The 17,255-nt window shown below is 41.3% G+C and overlaps 1 protein-coding gene across 1 annotated transcript in view; it reads left to right on the top strand.

Moving 5' to 3' along the window:
* Positions 1–12,903, top strand: part of TMF1 (TATA element modulatory factor 1) — a 28,180-nt gene extending 15,277 nt beyond the window's left edge. Inside the window, exons 10-17 of the mRNA XM_048489976.1 lie at positions 845–1,001; positions 2,577–2,769; positions 3,649–3,718; positions 3,802–3,894; positions 4,346–4,465; positions 5,424–5,570; positions 7,883–8,008; positions 9,087–12,903. Coding sequence (XP_048345933.1) covers positions 845–1,001; positions 2,577–2,769; positions 3,649–3,718; positions 3,802–3,894; positions 4,346–4,465; positions 5,424–5,570; positions 7,883–8,008; positions 9,087–9,230 — 1,050 coding nt within the window. The 3' untranslated portion in view covers positions 9,231–12,903. The remainder of the gene's footprint in view (positions 1–844; positions 1,002–2,576; positions 2,770–3,648; positions 3,719–3,801; positions 3,895–4,345; positions 4,466–5,423; positions 5,571–7,882; positions 8,009–9,086) is intronic.
* Positions 12,904–17,255: the final 4,352 nt, after the last annotated feature.

The following is a 17,255-nucleotide window of genomic DNA, read 5'->3' as shown; positions in this document are numbered from 1 at the left end:
CCATTGTTTATAAATAAATGCTATTATTTTGCTTGTCTGCGTGACAGACATCTAAGGTATCACGTAAATAGGAAGAGATACAAAACGGTAATCAAAACATGGTCAACCAATGAAACTACTTTTCTTCTGCTGGGGGAAATAAAGGGTTAGGTGCCCTCCAGCATGAGTACAAGACAATGGCAGTGGTGGATCTTTTCTGTCTTGGTAGCTTTTCTTAGCATCTGTATGTGGAAAGGCTGTGCTGAGGCCTGGGAGACTTGTGTTGGTGCAGTGCTGTGCACCACAGGGAGCTTCGCTGAGATGGGGAAAGTGAGCAGAATCGCCCCCCTCCGTCTGACCTCTTGATTTACTCAAAGCACCAGTGGCAGAAAGCAGCAGGGAGATGCAGTTGTTCCTGCTGTCCTCTTTCACTGCAGTTGTTCAGGTTGCGTGGCCCTCCACAACATCCTTCAACGACCAGAAAAGTTCACTTATGCTAGCATCTTACATTTGTGATGCATGGCATCTAAACCAAAGCTTTAAATGCTGCCTTAAATCCTATGCCGTAAAATAACTCCAATTACTCCTGACAGTGAGAAGAAAAGAAATTATCAGGAGTTAGTCAATGTGTGCATGGTTTTGTTTTATACAGGCACAGAATTCAGCTTGGCAAGGGATCTTTAAAAAAAAAGCATAGCTTATTGCATATTGTTTTACACGGTGCTACATGCAGTTCTAGTTCAAACAAGAATTGACTGCTAATAGTGGCTCCGGCAAAACATTCTGCACCTTAAAACAAGGCAAACTGTTAAATGTTTAGATCTGTGCTAGTCTAGAGCTTCACTTATCCCATTTCTGATCTTAGAGACTTCAAGAAGCAGAGACTCGCAATCAGGAGCTCAGCCAAAGTGTCACCTCTGCTACAAGGCCACTGCTGCGGCAAATCGAGAACCTGCAGGCGAACTTGGGAGCACAGACCGCATCTTGGGAGAAGCTAGAGAAAAATCTTTCCGATAGGCTGGGTAAGGCTAAGGTTTATTGGTTCGATAGGAAGATCAAGGAGGATTTTTCATGTATTGACATTGAGAACGTTCACTGACATCAGCTGGCTGCCCCATCCACCCACCTATGTTTCTGCTAAGGATATTGCTTCTGGTCTCCCATAAAAACTATCGGGAACCATTAAATATGCCAATTCTGCTCAGCAGTCCCTGTACTGGACAGGGCTAGGTCCCTGTCCCCCTCTGCCCCCATCACTGAACAATGCTATATCTAGACGATCTAATGTGGGAATGATTACATGCCACCTCAGGGCTTTTTAGGATTATGTTACATATATTTAATTCTATGTATTTATATACTCACCGCATTTTAATGACACATTATAAGTTGTTAGCTGCCCAGAGTCTGTATGCAGCAGGGGAGGGGATGGGTTAGAAATCAAATTAAATCAAAAATAAAATTTATAGACTGAATTTTGAGTACAATTTCTGTAAGAGAAATTGAGGACTCAGTTAAAATGAATATTTAGGAAAGTAAAAGACCATGTATTCATCCAGGTGTATGTATGCACACGTGGGCTCATTATTATCATTATTAAATGGTGATGATAATTTCATTTATAGGCTGCTGTTCTCACTGAGACTCAGGGTGGATTAAAAAAATATGAAAAGCAGTTCAGTCAGATGGGAAAGAGTGCCAGTAAGCAATGCAGTTGGACTAGGATTAATAGTGATAATCGTTTACTGTCAGACAGTAATAGTCCTGACAGCCCCGGGACCAAGGAGTTTTTGAGGCAAGATATGAGTGAAGGTGGTTTGCCATTGCATTCCTCTGCATAGCACCCCTGTCTTCCATCCAAGTACTTACTGTGTCCAGTCTTTGATGAGATTGGGTTTGGCTGGGCCATCAGGCTGTTATGATTATGTACATGTGTCAGTGCTGTCAAGTTGCAGCCGACTCTGGCAAGGGGCTTTCAAGGCAGGTGAAAGGCAGAGATGATTTGCAATTGCCTCCCTTTGCAGAATCTTCCTTGGCAGTGTCCCTTCCAAGATCCGACCCTGCATAGCTTCCAAGATCTGATGAGGCCACTCTACATCTCCCTCCTAGGACCACAGACCACAGAAAATCTGGAATCTGTGCTGTGGTAGTTCATTGATTTGAATGGCTAGGATCAACATGTGCATGATCAAAACAAACACACACACACACCCCTTTCATTGTGAAAATTTGTTTGTGTTTTCAGGTTTTATCCTACAATAATTCAAATGTTGTTTTACAGGATCTCTGATTTTTAGAAGCAATCTGGAGAAGAGTATTGTGGGGAAGGGTGGGGAGAAAAGGTGTCATTGCATACTTGGACAAATTGTATGCATTTTTTGGACCCTGGTCATTGTAAATGAAGTTTGCTAAACTGCTTTTTTTTAAGGGAGGACAGCGAAACAACGAGTATAGAGCCTGACATTCAGTGTTGAAACTTTCAACTGGCTAATAATATTGCAAACATTTATGGAAAGGCTAAGTTACTTGCTATTAGTCGAAGCAACAGATGCCTAAATGTAACATTTAGTAGTATGATTTGTTGTTGTTGTTGTTAGGGGAATCTCAAACTGCCCTCGCTGCACAGGCTGAAAGAGAACGGGCTGCTACAGAAGAACTTCTTTCCAATAAAATCCAGTTATCTTCTGCTGAATCACAGAATAGTCTCCTCAGGCAAGAAAATAGCCGCCTTCAAGCCCAACGAGAAGCAGAGAAAGCCAGGCTCAAGAAACTGGAAAATGAAAACAATCGGTAAATTCCTTTTTCAAATATATACTTTAATTAAGAAATATGCATGATTTGAGTAACCAAGGTAGGATGTTAGCATTTGTTATTTCAAAACTCATTTTTTAATTATCTTGGGAACATTTAATCAAAGGCAGTAGAAAGGAAGGGTCACACCATTAACAACTGGCAAACATAATAACGACTGGTCTGGTGCAGAAACATTTTTGATGCTATGCATTTGCCAACACAGTGTACACACTGGTCTTCCAGCAGCAGTGGCATAGTGGTTAAGCAGTGACATAGGTGTACTCTAATCTGGAGGAACCGGGTTTGATTCCCTGCTCTGCCGCCTGTGCTGTGGAGGCTTATCTGGGGAATCCAGATTAGCCTGTACACTCCAACACATGCTGTCTGTGTGACCTTGGGCTAGTCACAGTTTTTCGGAGCTCTCTCAGCCTCACCTACCTCACAGGGTGTTTGTTGTGATGGGGGAAGGAAAATGAGTTTGTAAGTCCCTTTGAGTCTCCTATAGGAGTGAAAGGGGGGATATAAATCCAACTCTTCTTCTTCCTAGCAATTCTACCCATGTGTAATGAAGATAGAGAGCATGTGTATCCTATTGTTGTGTATTTTATTAATGGCCAGAGGGTGGCCAACTGCTGATGTCCTGGATAGGCATGTATATTGTATCAGCTTCTTTATGAGACATTCCTGTACACTAATAATAATAATAATAATAATAATAATAATAATAATACGGATCTTTCATCCTATGGATAATAACCAAAGACGGACAATGGAGTTGAGCAGCCTTTTTCTTTAAATTCTGTTGTACGAACTAACAATAGAAATACATATTACTGATTTTTTTAAATGCAAACTTTCTTTTCTCTTTTAATATAGGTATGAAGTTGAACTCGAAAATCTTAAAGAAGAGTATGTGAAAACCGTTGAAGAGGCCAAGAAAGAAAAGGTTTATTTAGTTCCTTGATATAATATGGCTGTAGTATAATGTAGAGTTTCCATTGAGTTAAGACATCTGTGTTTTTTCTTTAGATGCTGCTAGCCACTCAGTTAGAAATGGAGAAAATGAAAGTAGAACAGGAAAAAAAGAAAGCCATTTTTGTACAAGAAACCGCAAGAGAAAAGGTACCGTTCCATTCCTGGATATACCTCACATTAAACAATAAATAGATAAATGGACCAGTGATCTGGCTGGGTACAAGGCACCTTCCTGCATTCATAGGACATTCTGTTTCATGAGCTTTGTTTCCCTGCGAATCTGCTTGCAGTAAGCCAGGCCCTACTGTTATGCTTGCCCCTTGCTCCTTCCTTTTCCCTTGGCTGTGTCTTTTCATCCGCTTTTCTGTGAACAATGTCTTTTGGAAGCACTTATTTTTGTTATGATTACATTTCCCCTTGTTCACTATGGTACACTCACTGGGGCATGATTTGAAAACAACAACAACAATTTATTTTTTACTAAGAGCCATATTGCTCCGAGAAGGCATGAATTTGTTCTCATTCAGAAAAGCTCATTCAGAAAAGCACTAACCTCTGTTCTTTTTTCTCCCCATGGATATTATGTGTTTTCCTCAAGGAGCGTAAATTATTGACTCAATCAGCAACAGAAACTGTCTCAAGTACTCCAACACTGTCTCGTTCCAGCTCCGTCAGTGGAGTGGACATGGCAGGGCTTCAGGCCTCCTTCATGTCCCAGGTATTGCAATACTTTTGCATTTGCTGCTTCTGTGTGATATTTTCTGTAGATCATGGGGTTTTTTTGTTGTCTTAGCTGGATGCAGCTAAAATACTGTCTGGCAAAAATGAAAATTTTGCTGCTTCATTGTATCTGAAGGAATGACTGTGGGAATGCAGATAGAAAACATTATACAGTATATGCATCAATTAGATATATAGTCATAACTAGAAACTGAATTTGGTTCTCTTTGTTCAAGTGGCTTATATTTGTGATATTGTATTAAGCCACATAAAAATTGCATTTCTGATGAAATCTGACTTTTAACCCACCTCTACCAGTTTCAGACATTTCTATTGTTCTGTGTTAAATGCAATTGTTTCTGGAATATTGTGCAAACCACTGAAATGTCTTTGCTACTACTATTTGAATTTCCTCATTAAAACTTTGGATTTTCTTCACACTTTCTCCAAGAACATCAAGGTGTTGAATGTGCCTACCACATTCCCGCCCCCCACCAATTTTACCATCATAACAACCAGTGAATTATGTTAAGGTGATAAGTAACTGGCTCATGGCTGCACAAGGATTTGGATTCAGTGTTTTAGTTTCAAGCCCAGTATTTTGTCCACTACACCACAGGGTATTTTTTAAAACCCAGGAATTGTTCATATTTTTATTTTTCAATTAACTTCGATTAAGGAATCATTGGACTGGATCCAGAAAGTATTTCTGCTATTAGTAGTTATTTCTGTTAGCACAACAGAGTTTTTCCTTTTCCCTTCTCTTGCTGCAGCCCACAGATCTCCCTGAAATGCTGCTTTTGGACACAGGAAAGGGAGAATGGGGGGAGGGGGGATTGGTGAATATAGCCCCTCTCTTTCTGTTAACAAAACTGCTGTCTGGATCCAACCATTCATTTAATTTAAATTCTTTTATCACCCCGTTTCACAGTTGTCTTTCACACTTTACTTAACAGGATGACACTCATGAACATTCCTTTGGTTCAGTGTCTACAAGTGGAAGTAATCTCTATGATGCAGTGAGAATGGGAGCAGGTTCAAGTATTATTGAAAATCTACAGTCACAGTTAAAATTGCGTGATGGAGAAATATCTCACCTACAGGTAACCTGAATGTTATATGTGCATTTTGTGTATGGATGTAGGAACACTTGTTCCAGCATGCACCATTCCTGTTTTCCATGCTTGTTTTGCTGGAGTTCATCTCACTTTTGCTGTAAGGTTAGATAGATACCGGCTTCTATGCATCCATCTATTGGGTTGAAACAACAGAAATTCTCACCCTACTTTGGAGGTCAGAAATCATGTGGGAAATTTCCTTTGCAGTTGATGTTTCACATTAGCAGGTAGCTCTTCTTAAGATGTTGGTGAAGAGTCACTTTCAGTCCCAAAACCATGACTACATGGATTCTGAGTATCCTTTTCATATGCTTGTCTTACTGTGCCTCCCCTGCTTGCTATCAACACCATCTGGCAGGGTTCATAGACTAGATGGGTTGAACCTCATGTTAAAATTGTTGCCTGCATGGTGAAACCATTTATACTAAAACTTTCAGTACCCTTTTGCCAGTAGCTGTATAAGTGATGGGATGCCCAGGGCACAGGGAAGGAAAGAAACAGATGGTATTACTGATAACTTTCATATTCCTACAAGTGCAGCTATTATTGGATCTCTTTTTTCATCAGGAGCAAAAGAGCACTGGAGATGCTTGGTTGTCTTTACTGTTACCCGAAATGGTGGGACGCAATGACCCTCTTTGGTTGGGGAAATTAGCTGTTTTGCACAAGGTCGCTTAAGGAGCTTTGGTTAACTTGATCAATATATTGCCTGTGTATACGGGTTTCAACTCTTTATAAGAATGCAGCAGAGAAAAATAAATTATTTTAAATGTTTTTATTTAAATGAAATAAAACGAAATCTCACTCACAATCACTCAATTACTGGGGTGAAAACACACAAATGCAAGGTTTTCTAGGAACAAGATCCACCAGACCACAGCCACACAGCCCGGAAAACCTACCACAACCAGTTGAATCCGGCTGTGAAAGCCTTCGACACAAGAAGGATGAGTCACAGGAAAACTCTTGAGTAGATTAAGAGAGGTAGACAAAAGAACTGGTTTCACCCAGGTGTGCTGCTGTTCATATTCAAATGCTATTTCCTGAATATGGGCCAGGCATGAGGTTGGGGGGGGAGGGGAGGGTTCCTTTAGACCACAGATGTCAAACTCGCGCCCTCCAGATGTTTTGGACTACAGTTCCCATCATCCCCTGCCAGCATCATGCTGGCAGGGGATGATGGGAACTGTAGTCCATAACATCTGGAGGGCTGCAAGTTTGACACCTATGCTGTAGACGTTCTTGCTCACAAGGTCAGACACAGTCCCAAGATGGAGTTTCTGAATTCAAACAGTCTCTTCAGGGCACTGTTCTGCCAGGTCTGACAGGCAGCATTCTGGGAGAAAGACCATTCTCTCCCCCTCTGCACCACCCAGGTCAGGTTGTCTACATTACAGTAATCTTTTTTCAGATGTGCAGGTTAAACAAGTGGCATGGGGACAAACAGGACTCTGCTTCTGTTTCTTCTTACATACTTATGGTTCTAATGGGGCTTTTGAAACCATCATAATCAATATGATGGGATTTAAGACCTCACAAAAATGTTCTTATGATATAGAAATAGCCCTACCATTTTTGTTGTGGCTTACGTTTGGGGATCCTGAAAAGAGAGAGCAAAGACATGACATTCAACATTGTTCCTATGTGAGCTAGTATAGATGTCATTTTTAATCAAAACGATCAAGGCCAAATCTGTCAGATTTCTGATCTGGACATTAATTTGAGCTGACCGGTAAAACTCAACTATGCCTTTAAAAATGGTAACTTTGTAATAAAAGCCATGCTAAAAATATATCTTCCATTCAAAACAAAATGTAACATATATATACATACACTATTCTATCGATATTCAAACTTCACTCTTATTGTCAGAATTCAAGAAAAGATTTCTGACCCACCATAAATGTCGACTTTTGTTGTCTCTTACCACTGAGACTAATGTATCCTGGATGAATTGACTAGCTCCTAATAGTAAGCAACCAGTAACTTTCTAAGAAACTGAAGTTTCTGAATTGTTTTGAAAGGCAAAGTGCATTGTAATACACACTCTAGTCTTGAGATTGCTGTGGCTTGTATGTTGTACTTGCCTGGATCCAGATGGCCAGATTGGCTGAATCAGGATTGGGAGCCATCTTCCAGGCTAAATTAAGAATGGAAAAAAGCATTTTCTGCAGCTGATTTAATTTGCTTTTCCAGAATTATGCTGGATTAAATAATAACCCTCAGCGTCTTAAGTGAGTCAGAGTTTATTTGTAAATGAACATCAAAATCTAATTGTGAGATATTTATTATTTCAGCTGGAAATTGGAAACCTTGAAAGAACTCGGTCAATAATGGCGGAAGAGCTGGTAAAGTTAACAAATCAAAATGATGACTTGGAAGAAAAGGTAAAGGAGATACCCAAGCTACGTGTGCAGCTAAGGGTAGGTGAATTTTATTTGTGATGAAACCTAATATGTATTCAGTATTTAATGTAAATGTTTTTGTTATCTATTTGCTGTCTATGTGAACTAGCACACTTTTGATGTACGTTGTACTCCATCAAATCTCAGCAATAGACAAAATTGATCTTGTTTGGAAAATGGTGGTCAATTTTTAGTAAAAATGGAAAAGATTGCTGTTTCAGTAATCACAAACAGATGTGTTTGTGGACTTTACCGTCTCGAAATGACTTAATAGTGATTGTTCTCCATAGAAAATCAACTGTGGTTGCTTGTTTATTGTCCCTATGTCTAATATCTTGATACTGATCTAAATGGAGGAACAATATCACTTATTAAATATATTGATCAAGTGACATTGTTGAATAAAAGGGGATAAGTGCTTTTAATACATCAAAAAAATGGAATTAATGCTTTTCCCCCCTCAACAGAATGGAGAATTTAATGTTCTCTATGAAACTTCCAGAGGTTTACCTATTGTACCCTTAAATTCTAGTTTCGATACTATAAACTCATTCTCAAATATCAGTGCTATCATTTAATTCTGTCCTTGAAATAAGATCTCTGAATGCTGAATGAAACATGAACTCTTCAGTGGTTTTCTGTTGGGGAGAAAGAGTACACAGTTGGCACCTGAAATGGATTAAAGGTAGAAAGAGAGACAGGTGCCAGCTGCTCCTTTGTGGAATTATGGCCAAAGAACAGGTTTCAGTTTCTGACACATGCACCCTCCAACACACCACTAAGAAGCAGAAAGAGGGGAAGGCTACTAGAGATTTGGCTCTGAAACTTCCTTCCCTTACAAAGCCCATCAGAGGCTTTAAAGCAAGTGTATTCGGCAGTTTGTATAATTTAAATTTTAAAAAGCTTCCAATAAACAAATGTACACAGGGGCCAACTGCAGATCCACAGAAGCATAAAATAGTATATTAATTAACAGGAGGTTTAATATTTTCGATATCTAGAACACTCTGCCTGCAGGCAGACAGAAAAGTGTTAATCCTGTTGTTGTTGCAAATGTGGAGAGTAAGTTGGTAACCACCAGGCCATGTTGTTATAGGATCTGGATCAGAGATATAATACCATTCTCCAGATGTATGGGGAGAAAGCAGAAGAGGCAGAAGAACTGAAATTGGACCTTGAAGATGTCAAAAACATGTACAAGACTCAGATTGATGAACTTCTAAAACAAAGACACAGTTAATTACTGTTGAGGTTGCCTCTTGCATTAAACTTTAGGAAAATTCATGTAAATTCAAATGAATTGTAAAGAATCTGTATTATAAAGTGATTTATGGTGTAGAGTTCATATCCTGGAAGAATCGTTATGCTTTCATGGTGGCCAACTGTTAAATTATTTGTTAAATATTTAAAATAAGTCCTATATCCATGGCTTTATCAATGCATACTAAAAGGAAGGATACCTTACATGTGTACAGTAGTATGCAAATTTGTTGGTAATATTAACTAATCTGACAGCAGGGAGTTCTTAATTGCAGCTGTTGCAGAATGTGACTGGATAATTCTAATAGTTATCTGATACCCTGATATTGATCTAAATTCAGGGACAATATCTCTTATTAAATATAGTGATTTCAAATGACGTTATTGAAACAAAATGGATGAGTGCTTTTAATATATTTTAAAAATTAACACTTGGATTTGTACTATGATGCTCTAACCAGGTAGAGATAAATATTGTGTTGTCCACAAAGGCAGTTGTTTGCCTTTCTCCCCAAGTACTGAAAAAGAAACCAAATTCCCTCCTGTTTAGGAAGTATTTGGTTCCTTGTCCCCTATGGGGCTTCCATTCCAAAAAATTAATACATTGCCATTTAGAGGAGGTTGCTTAGCATTTTCAGTGGCATTAAGTTAGATAGGTGTCAAACTCACGGCCCTCCAGATGTTATGGACTACAGTTCGATGGGAACTGTAGTTCATAACATCTGGAGGGCCGTGAGTTGGACACCTGTTAGATGATGCAAAACTTACTAATTTTATGAGGAAAGAAGGGAACAAGATTCTTATATATTCACACACTGAATGATGGCTTCTCTTTTCCCATGGTCTGTTTTTTAAAGTGGGTTTGAATGCCCTTTAATTTAAAAAAGTGCATAAAACTGTAGATGTTTCAGATTATCTTCAGTCATTTAGAAAAGATTTTAGAAGGTAGATGTCAAAAAATAACAGAGAACCTTATTGCCTTTCCGGAAATTTAGCCTAAATGAGACAGCTCACTTTTGTTCGCCCAATCCACAGAAGGAATTTGTTCACGGTACTGTCCTACCTACTGTGGTTAAAAAAATTAATCCCCATAAAGTTCACTTCCATGGCTGTTCTGAGAAAAGGTATGGTTAATACCATATTTAAAAACCCTTAGCTGCTTCCGGGTTTTTTTTTAATGTTCTCTTCAGAAATTGGAAGTTGTGTTTTAAATGAAACCTCACTTGCTCATTAATACATGACATCCACTCTGAAAATATATTTCTATCAGGTTGATTCTGTCTGTTTTTCAATTAACTGTTGATTCTGTAGATTGATACCTGAGACATTTTTCCTAAGTCAAAATCTGCAGAGTCCTTCACTGACTTCTTCCCCTTGTGAAAAATGTCCTGCTTGGGGGGAAAAAAAGTCTTGGATTTCTGGCTGCTGCAGGAAGAAAAGGGGCAAGAAAGTCAGGTTCTCTGGGCCAGAGACAGTTGCGCCTGTGGAAAAACTCCAGTGGATCTAAGCCATTGCCTGTATGTGGGGAGGAGTTCTAGCACCCACATCTCCCTGATATGCTAGTTTTTCTGTGTGTGGGAATGTTTGACTTGGTAAAGTACTTGATCATATAATCCTGATTTAAAGTGCAGGCAGGCCTGCATAGAGTGTTTTTTTGGCCAAGAAAAAAAATTGCCAGTCGATGCTGCTGTGTGGAAAATTTGACTTATTTATACCTTCTAATATGAGAACAGATCTTGAAGTTAGCAGATATAAAGAACAATGTATTGTCGAAGGCTTTCACAGCCAGATTCAACCATGGCCACACAGCCCGGAAAACCCACCAGACCAAATAAAGAACAATGTTTTAAAAATGAACCCAAAGCTGGAATAATATTGAAACTTTTGCCCCTTCTTACATACATGAAGTGTATTTCAAACCAATGAAAAGGGTGCAAGTAATTAGTTTTGGAACCCAAATTTGGGCTCAGTCTTCCCATATAACCTCAGCTCTTCATCAGCATGCTAATCTCTTGACAATCAACAAGTATGAAGGGTGTTTCTCTTTTGAAGTATTTAAAGCCACTTGCAATTGAAAATGGACAACATTGCTATCATTGGTTTTCACAGATTCATTTGCATAATATTTTGCAAGCCCACATGTATCTCTGTAGCCTCTAAAAGCATCTTGTAAGCGTGAACATTACATCAATGGCCCCTCCCACAAAAATGTGCCCTGGCTGATCGGCCTCTAGAGTTTTTTGCCTATATATGCAAAACTCTTAAAGCTTTTTTTTTGTGCAGATAGAGCCATGGATGCAATCTCCCTGTATTTACAAAAGGATAATGTGGAAAGCGACCTGCATGGCATTGGTGTAAAAAGTGATATGTCAAGAAAGAAAAGATTTAGTAGTAAACTGGAGACGCATTATTTATACTAAATAAGAATACATTTCTTGAGGAACTGTGTAGCTGAATCTATGTTCAGACTTCTGCTCATTTGCAGCCCCACCGAAAGGGGGGGGGGATGAATTTGCCAGTGGGAACCGTATGCGGCCACACCGGCGGATTTGCCTTCCCCGGGGCACTTGCCCTGGCAGTGAATTCATCAGTGTGCGGCCACAGCGCACTGGACGTTGTGCCAGCATCCCTGCTCTCCCAAGGCTGCTGACGTAGTGGGGGCAATCTGGGGGCCCTTTTGGCCATTGCCACCCTGGCTCTGGCTGTCTGAGCTTAAGAATTACATCATCAAGAAGGTGGTATAAAGCCCAATGGGGGTTTCCCAGAAGCGGGGAGGCTTTTTTGCATTTCAAGCTTCCCCATGCTGTTGGGAAGCACTCCATGGGAGTGGCAGGCCACTGTTGCTGCAGCCTGGTGCCCAAACCCTTGAATTGGGCTGCCCACTTGCTTAGTGTACTTACATGTTTCTTCCATTCTTGTGTGCACTCTGTGATTTTAAAATTTCCTGTTTTGGGAGGCCTTAAATTAAACTCCACTTTACCGCAGCATTTAAATGTAAGTGTGTGGTCAGATGGGAGTTTTTCTTCTCCGTAAGTTAAGAAAGCAAACTCTGTTTTGCATTCAGACATCGCTGTACATTGAAGTTTGATTCAAGACTTCTTAAATCAGGAATATTTCAATCCTATCTGCAAAAGGGAAGAGTGTGTGTAAGCACAACAAACAAGCAGAGGTTTTCTTAAGATCTGAATATGGCCTGTCATTCAAGGCAGGGGCAGGGGAAAGGTCTATGAGAAGAAATGCTGCCTTCTACAAAGCCTTCAAGACATTGCTCAGGAGCTGGTTACAGTAAATAAAAACTCTTGAAATAAGAAAATGGCCTCTGTGCATTTGGATTGCGCACATAATTGAACCAGATCCTTATCCAGTACTGACTGAACAAATATTTGAACTCTATTGAATTAGCTAGAACTCATGCCAGTATGTTTTTACGGTTTTAACCTGTTACTGCTGTGTTAACACGGTTTTCCCTCTTGCTTTACAAGAGATAGTCTTCAGAGTATACATAGTACATTTTTTTATAAAGGGCTGTAAAGTAGTTTAAATAGAGTATGTACATTAATAACCTGTTACAGAAAAGAGGCAGTTGAGTTGAACAATAATGTAAATAATTTAAAAGTGTTTAAATCTTGGTCTAAATAAAATATTTGCATTAACAGAGTGTTAAGAGTCTTCTTAAAGAAGTGCTGAAAACCAGTGTTGATGTTTGAGATATTTTTATGGCAGCTTGGCTACAAATGAAGTGGCAGGTAGAAAATGTGCGTTGCTCTTCAGGTGTGATGTCCGCATTGAACTGTGACTACTTCTAAGTTGCCTGTTCCTATAGCAAGCAAGTAAGGTCGAAGTATCTTCAGCATAATAGGGCTGCAGTTTAGCTATCCATCTGAATTGGCTGAGCTAGGGCCAATCTATGTATTTGGGAATTTAAGATTTGGGCCTCAATTTTGAAATAGTAATGGGTGGGAATTATTTTCCCGTTTTTGCTGTTGGACATGGTCTATTCTGTGCCCAAGGATCAGCAAAAAAGGGGAAATAACTAAAAGCCATTCCTTTCAACTTCAGTGTAGCTGCAGTGTAGCTGGGCCCAGTTATGTAAAAAATCTGAATGACCGATTTAACCCTCAGTTTACCCAGTTTTCTACAATCAACGTGATGTTCACTTCATATGTTCCCCTTACCTATGGAGTTACAAGATGCTGTGAGGATTGACATATGCCCAGTCTTACCTAATGAGCTTCACAACAGAGCAGGGAGCTTACATCTGAGGCTAGCGCTTGGACCCCTGTGGCCACTCTGGCTTGACTAATTTAATAGGCCATACTTGCCTTGGAAGACCCTCTTGGAGATGAGGGGTGGGGGATACAATTCATGGTAGCAGATGGTTCTTGGGAAGCGTGCCTGGTTTAGTCGTTCAGTAGTTTCACAGTGTTTTACGCACACACATTTTTTGATCTCTATCTATTATCCTTCAGATTCTAGTAGTTATTGCTTTCTCCTTTTCTGGATTCAGGACTCCAGCTAATGCAGGGGGAAACTATAAAATAACTACACTTTACAGTTGTGCACTCAGTACAGAGAGCTGATAACAAACTTTAAATTTAAAAAATGAAGAAGAGTTAGGATTTTTAGAACCTGCTTTTCTCAACCATAAGGAGTCTCAGAGTGACTTGCAAACTCCTTCCCCTCCACAACAGACACCTTGTGAGGTAGGTGGGGCTGAGTGGATTCTGAGAGAACTGTGTCTAGCCCAGGGGTAGGGAACCTGCGGCTCTCCAGATGTTCAGGAACTACAATTCCCATCAGCCTCTGTCAGCATGGCCAACTGGCCATGCTGGTAGGGGCTGATGGGAATTGTAGTTCCTGAACATCTGAGAGCCGTGAGACTCTACCCTGTTAGCCTGGCATCACCCAGCAGGCTTCATGTGGAGGAGTGGGGAAACAAACCTTGGTTCTAGATTAGAGCTTCAAATCCACTTCACCACACTGGTCCTCCCGTTATGTTAGGATGCCAAAAGAACCCATTGACAACACTGAGTTCTGAATGAAGCAGTTCTGCAAGTCATGTTGGGTTGTGGAAATGATGAACATCTGCTATTAGCTAGTGATAACCAAGATAAGAATAACGCTGAAATGAACAGCCAGCAGATCCTGATGTTTCTGTAGCTTCCCATTTGGGGGCAAGCAGGTCTGAAATACGTTATTTGTAAAGAATAAGAGAGTTTTAAAGAACAGTTGTGCTTAAGAACAGGTTTGTTTTGAAGAAGAAGAAGAAGAAGAAGAAGAAAGAAGAGGAGGAGGAGGTTCGGCTTTATACCCTGCCTTTCTGTCCTATGTGGCGTCTCAAAGCGGCTTACAAACTCCTTCCTTTCCTTGTGAGGTATAGGTGAAGCTGAGAGAGCTCTGAAGAACTGTGACTAGCCGAGGTCACCCTGCAGACTTCATGTGCTGGAGTGGGGTACAAATCAAGTCCATCAGTTAAGAGTCCACCACTCACTTGGGGAATCAAACCTGGTTCTCCAGGTGAGAGTCCACCTGCTCCTAACCACAACACCACACTGACCGTCTACAGTTGTCTTACAAGATGCCTTAATGGAAAACTGCTTTCCATTATGTTTTTAAAACTTCAGTGTGATTTTGTTTGTTCTTATAGAATTAACAGAGACCCAGCATCTGCTACTGTAATTGTTTTCTGTTGTTTTCATGATTTCACGGAACCATAAGATTGGAAGACACCATACGGATCATCTAATAGTCCAACCCACTGCTCAGTGCAGAATCACTTACACCCTTAAAAGAAACAAACAAATCTGGGCTGTTCCCCCTGCCTTTGTTGTTTGCTTGCAGGACACATTAAATGTGTAGTTGGTCCCAGACAATTTCCAGAAGTATTCAAAAACTCTTGATATTTTCTCTTCTAAAAATCATTAACTATGTAAGCAGTAATACAAAATGTGGAATAATTCATAATCTTCCGAGTTGGATGTTTTGTTCTACTGACATTTCTTGAGATTAGTTTGAGGAGATCATTAAATTGGAGCATAAACCAGGAAATGAGTTAAAGACGTGGAGGAAATAGAACAATGGTGTTTGGTTTGAGTTACATTTCCTTTTCTGCCATTGAAAAAAGGTTTTCCCCACACGACTTCCACAATAATAACACATATTAGATGTATTAGCACAACTTGGTTGCTTTTTGCTGTGCGCGTAAGTGTTTAGTTTTAACAATTGCATTAAAAATATGCACTATGAAGGCAGGTTGCATTATGAGGTAAGCGCAACTATGATAAAATTGCAAAACCAGATTTTTGGGAGGTGGATTTATTTTCCAGCTGTGTGTGCTTGTTTTTGTTTTTTTAACAGCATGAAAAATGTAAGTGGTGGACGAGGTAGTCATTTCCTTAAAAGCGGGAGGGAGCTTATGCCCACTCTCGCTGCCATTATTCTGCCCCAAAAAAAGCAAAGGGAAGATTTTACTCCTAAACGTTTGGAGCCACGACTGCAACAAGCTACCAAGATTCTGAGTCCTAATTGAAGGCCAGAGTTGCATTTGTATCCCTACTTCTTTTCTAAGGGAGCCTCAAAGCGGATTACAATCACTTTCCTTTCCCCTCCCCACAACTAGATAGGTGAGGGCTGAGAGAGTTCAGAAAGAACTGAGTGGCCCAAGGGTATCCGGCAGACTTCATGCATAGGAGCAGGGAAACAAATCCAGTTCGCCATATAAGAGTCTGCTGCTCATGTGGAGGAGTGGGTAATCAAACCCGGTCCCCCAGATTAGAGTCCGCCACTCATGTGGCGAAATGGGGAATCAAACCCGATTCTCAAGTCCAACCTCAACCACTGCACCACACTGGAATCCATAACAGGCGGGACCCCTGTCATTCTTTCCCCCGCCTCCACCCATTTTCTCCCCCAGCTTCTAGTAAGGCCCCTGCTAGAGGCGTAACTCGTGGTTTAGATGGAGAAGAGGGGACTCAGTCCAAAATAAGGACCGAGGGCCCGCCCCTCCCATGCTCTGCTGCCAGTCTTTCTGGCCTGGGCGAAAGGGAGCTTGCGCGCGGCTTGCACGAGCAGCTGCGGCCCAGCGCTCAGGTTCCCGGGTCGGGAGGTGCGCTTGCAAAGAAGAGATGGCGAGCTCCGTGCACTGAGCTTTCCTCCCTGCTGTCTCCATTAAAACGCCTGGTTTCCGGAGGGTTGAGCCAGCGCTCGCAGGCTCCTCCTCCGGCTCGCTGCGGCCGCTTCTTTCCCCCTCAGCAGCACCGGGAGGAGCGGCCGCCCTGGCATCCCTGCGAAGCGGGAGCAGCTGCGCGCGCGCGCGCGGCCTGGCGCCTGGACCCCCCTCTCTCTGCCCGGCTGGCTTCGCTTCGGGGCGCCTCCCTTTCCTCGAGGTACAGCGACGCGGGTGCTTTATGGCGAGCTTTGGCTGGCAGCGGGGCACGGAGCAGAAGGGGGCACCCCTTTGGCCAATTTCCTTCCGGCTTTGAGATTTGCCTTTACGTTCGGGGCAGCCTTTAGGTTGAGTGGGCTCCTCTCAGTCCTTTGTGAGGAATTGCAGCCTGGGAAAAGAGGTTTCCGGAGTTACCTTTCCACGCCCGTACTGATATTTAATATTTATTTTATTTATTTATTTTATTTAACTTCTTCCGTTGCCGCGCAATCCTGTGCATGAGTTATCTGGGAGTCAATCCCGCTGAACTCCGCACCTGACGCCCCAGTAGCCAAAGGAATGCGTGTTCACTTAGAAAACGTATGTTAAGAGCTCCCTTCCGCACATGCAGAATAATGCACTTTCAATCCGCTTTCGATCCACTTTGCAGCTGGATATTGCTGTGCGGGAAAGGAAAATCCACTTGCAAACAATTGTGGAAGTGGCTTGAAAGTGCGTTATTCTGCATGTGCGGAAGGGGCGTTGAAGAAGAAGGCTTTCTCACGGCTGGAATCAACTGTCTGCTTGGGTTTTCTGGGTTGTGCGGCTGTGGTGGGCTGGTAGTTTTATCTCCTAGCATTT

Source organism: Sphaerodactylus townsendi, linkage group LG03 (assembly GCF_021028975.2).
Source record: "Sphaerodactylus townsendi isolate TG3544 linkage group LG03, MPM_Stown_v2.3, whole genome shotgun sequence".
In the NCBI taxonomy this organism is placed as follows: Eukaryota; Metazoa; Chordata; class Lepidosauria; order Squamata; family Sphaerodactylidae; genus Sphaerodactylus; species Sphaerodactylus townsendi.
Note: the sequence above shows the minus strand (reverse complement) of the source record. Positions and strands in the feature narration are given on the sequence as shown.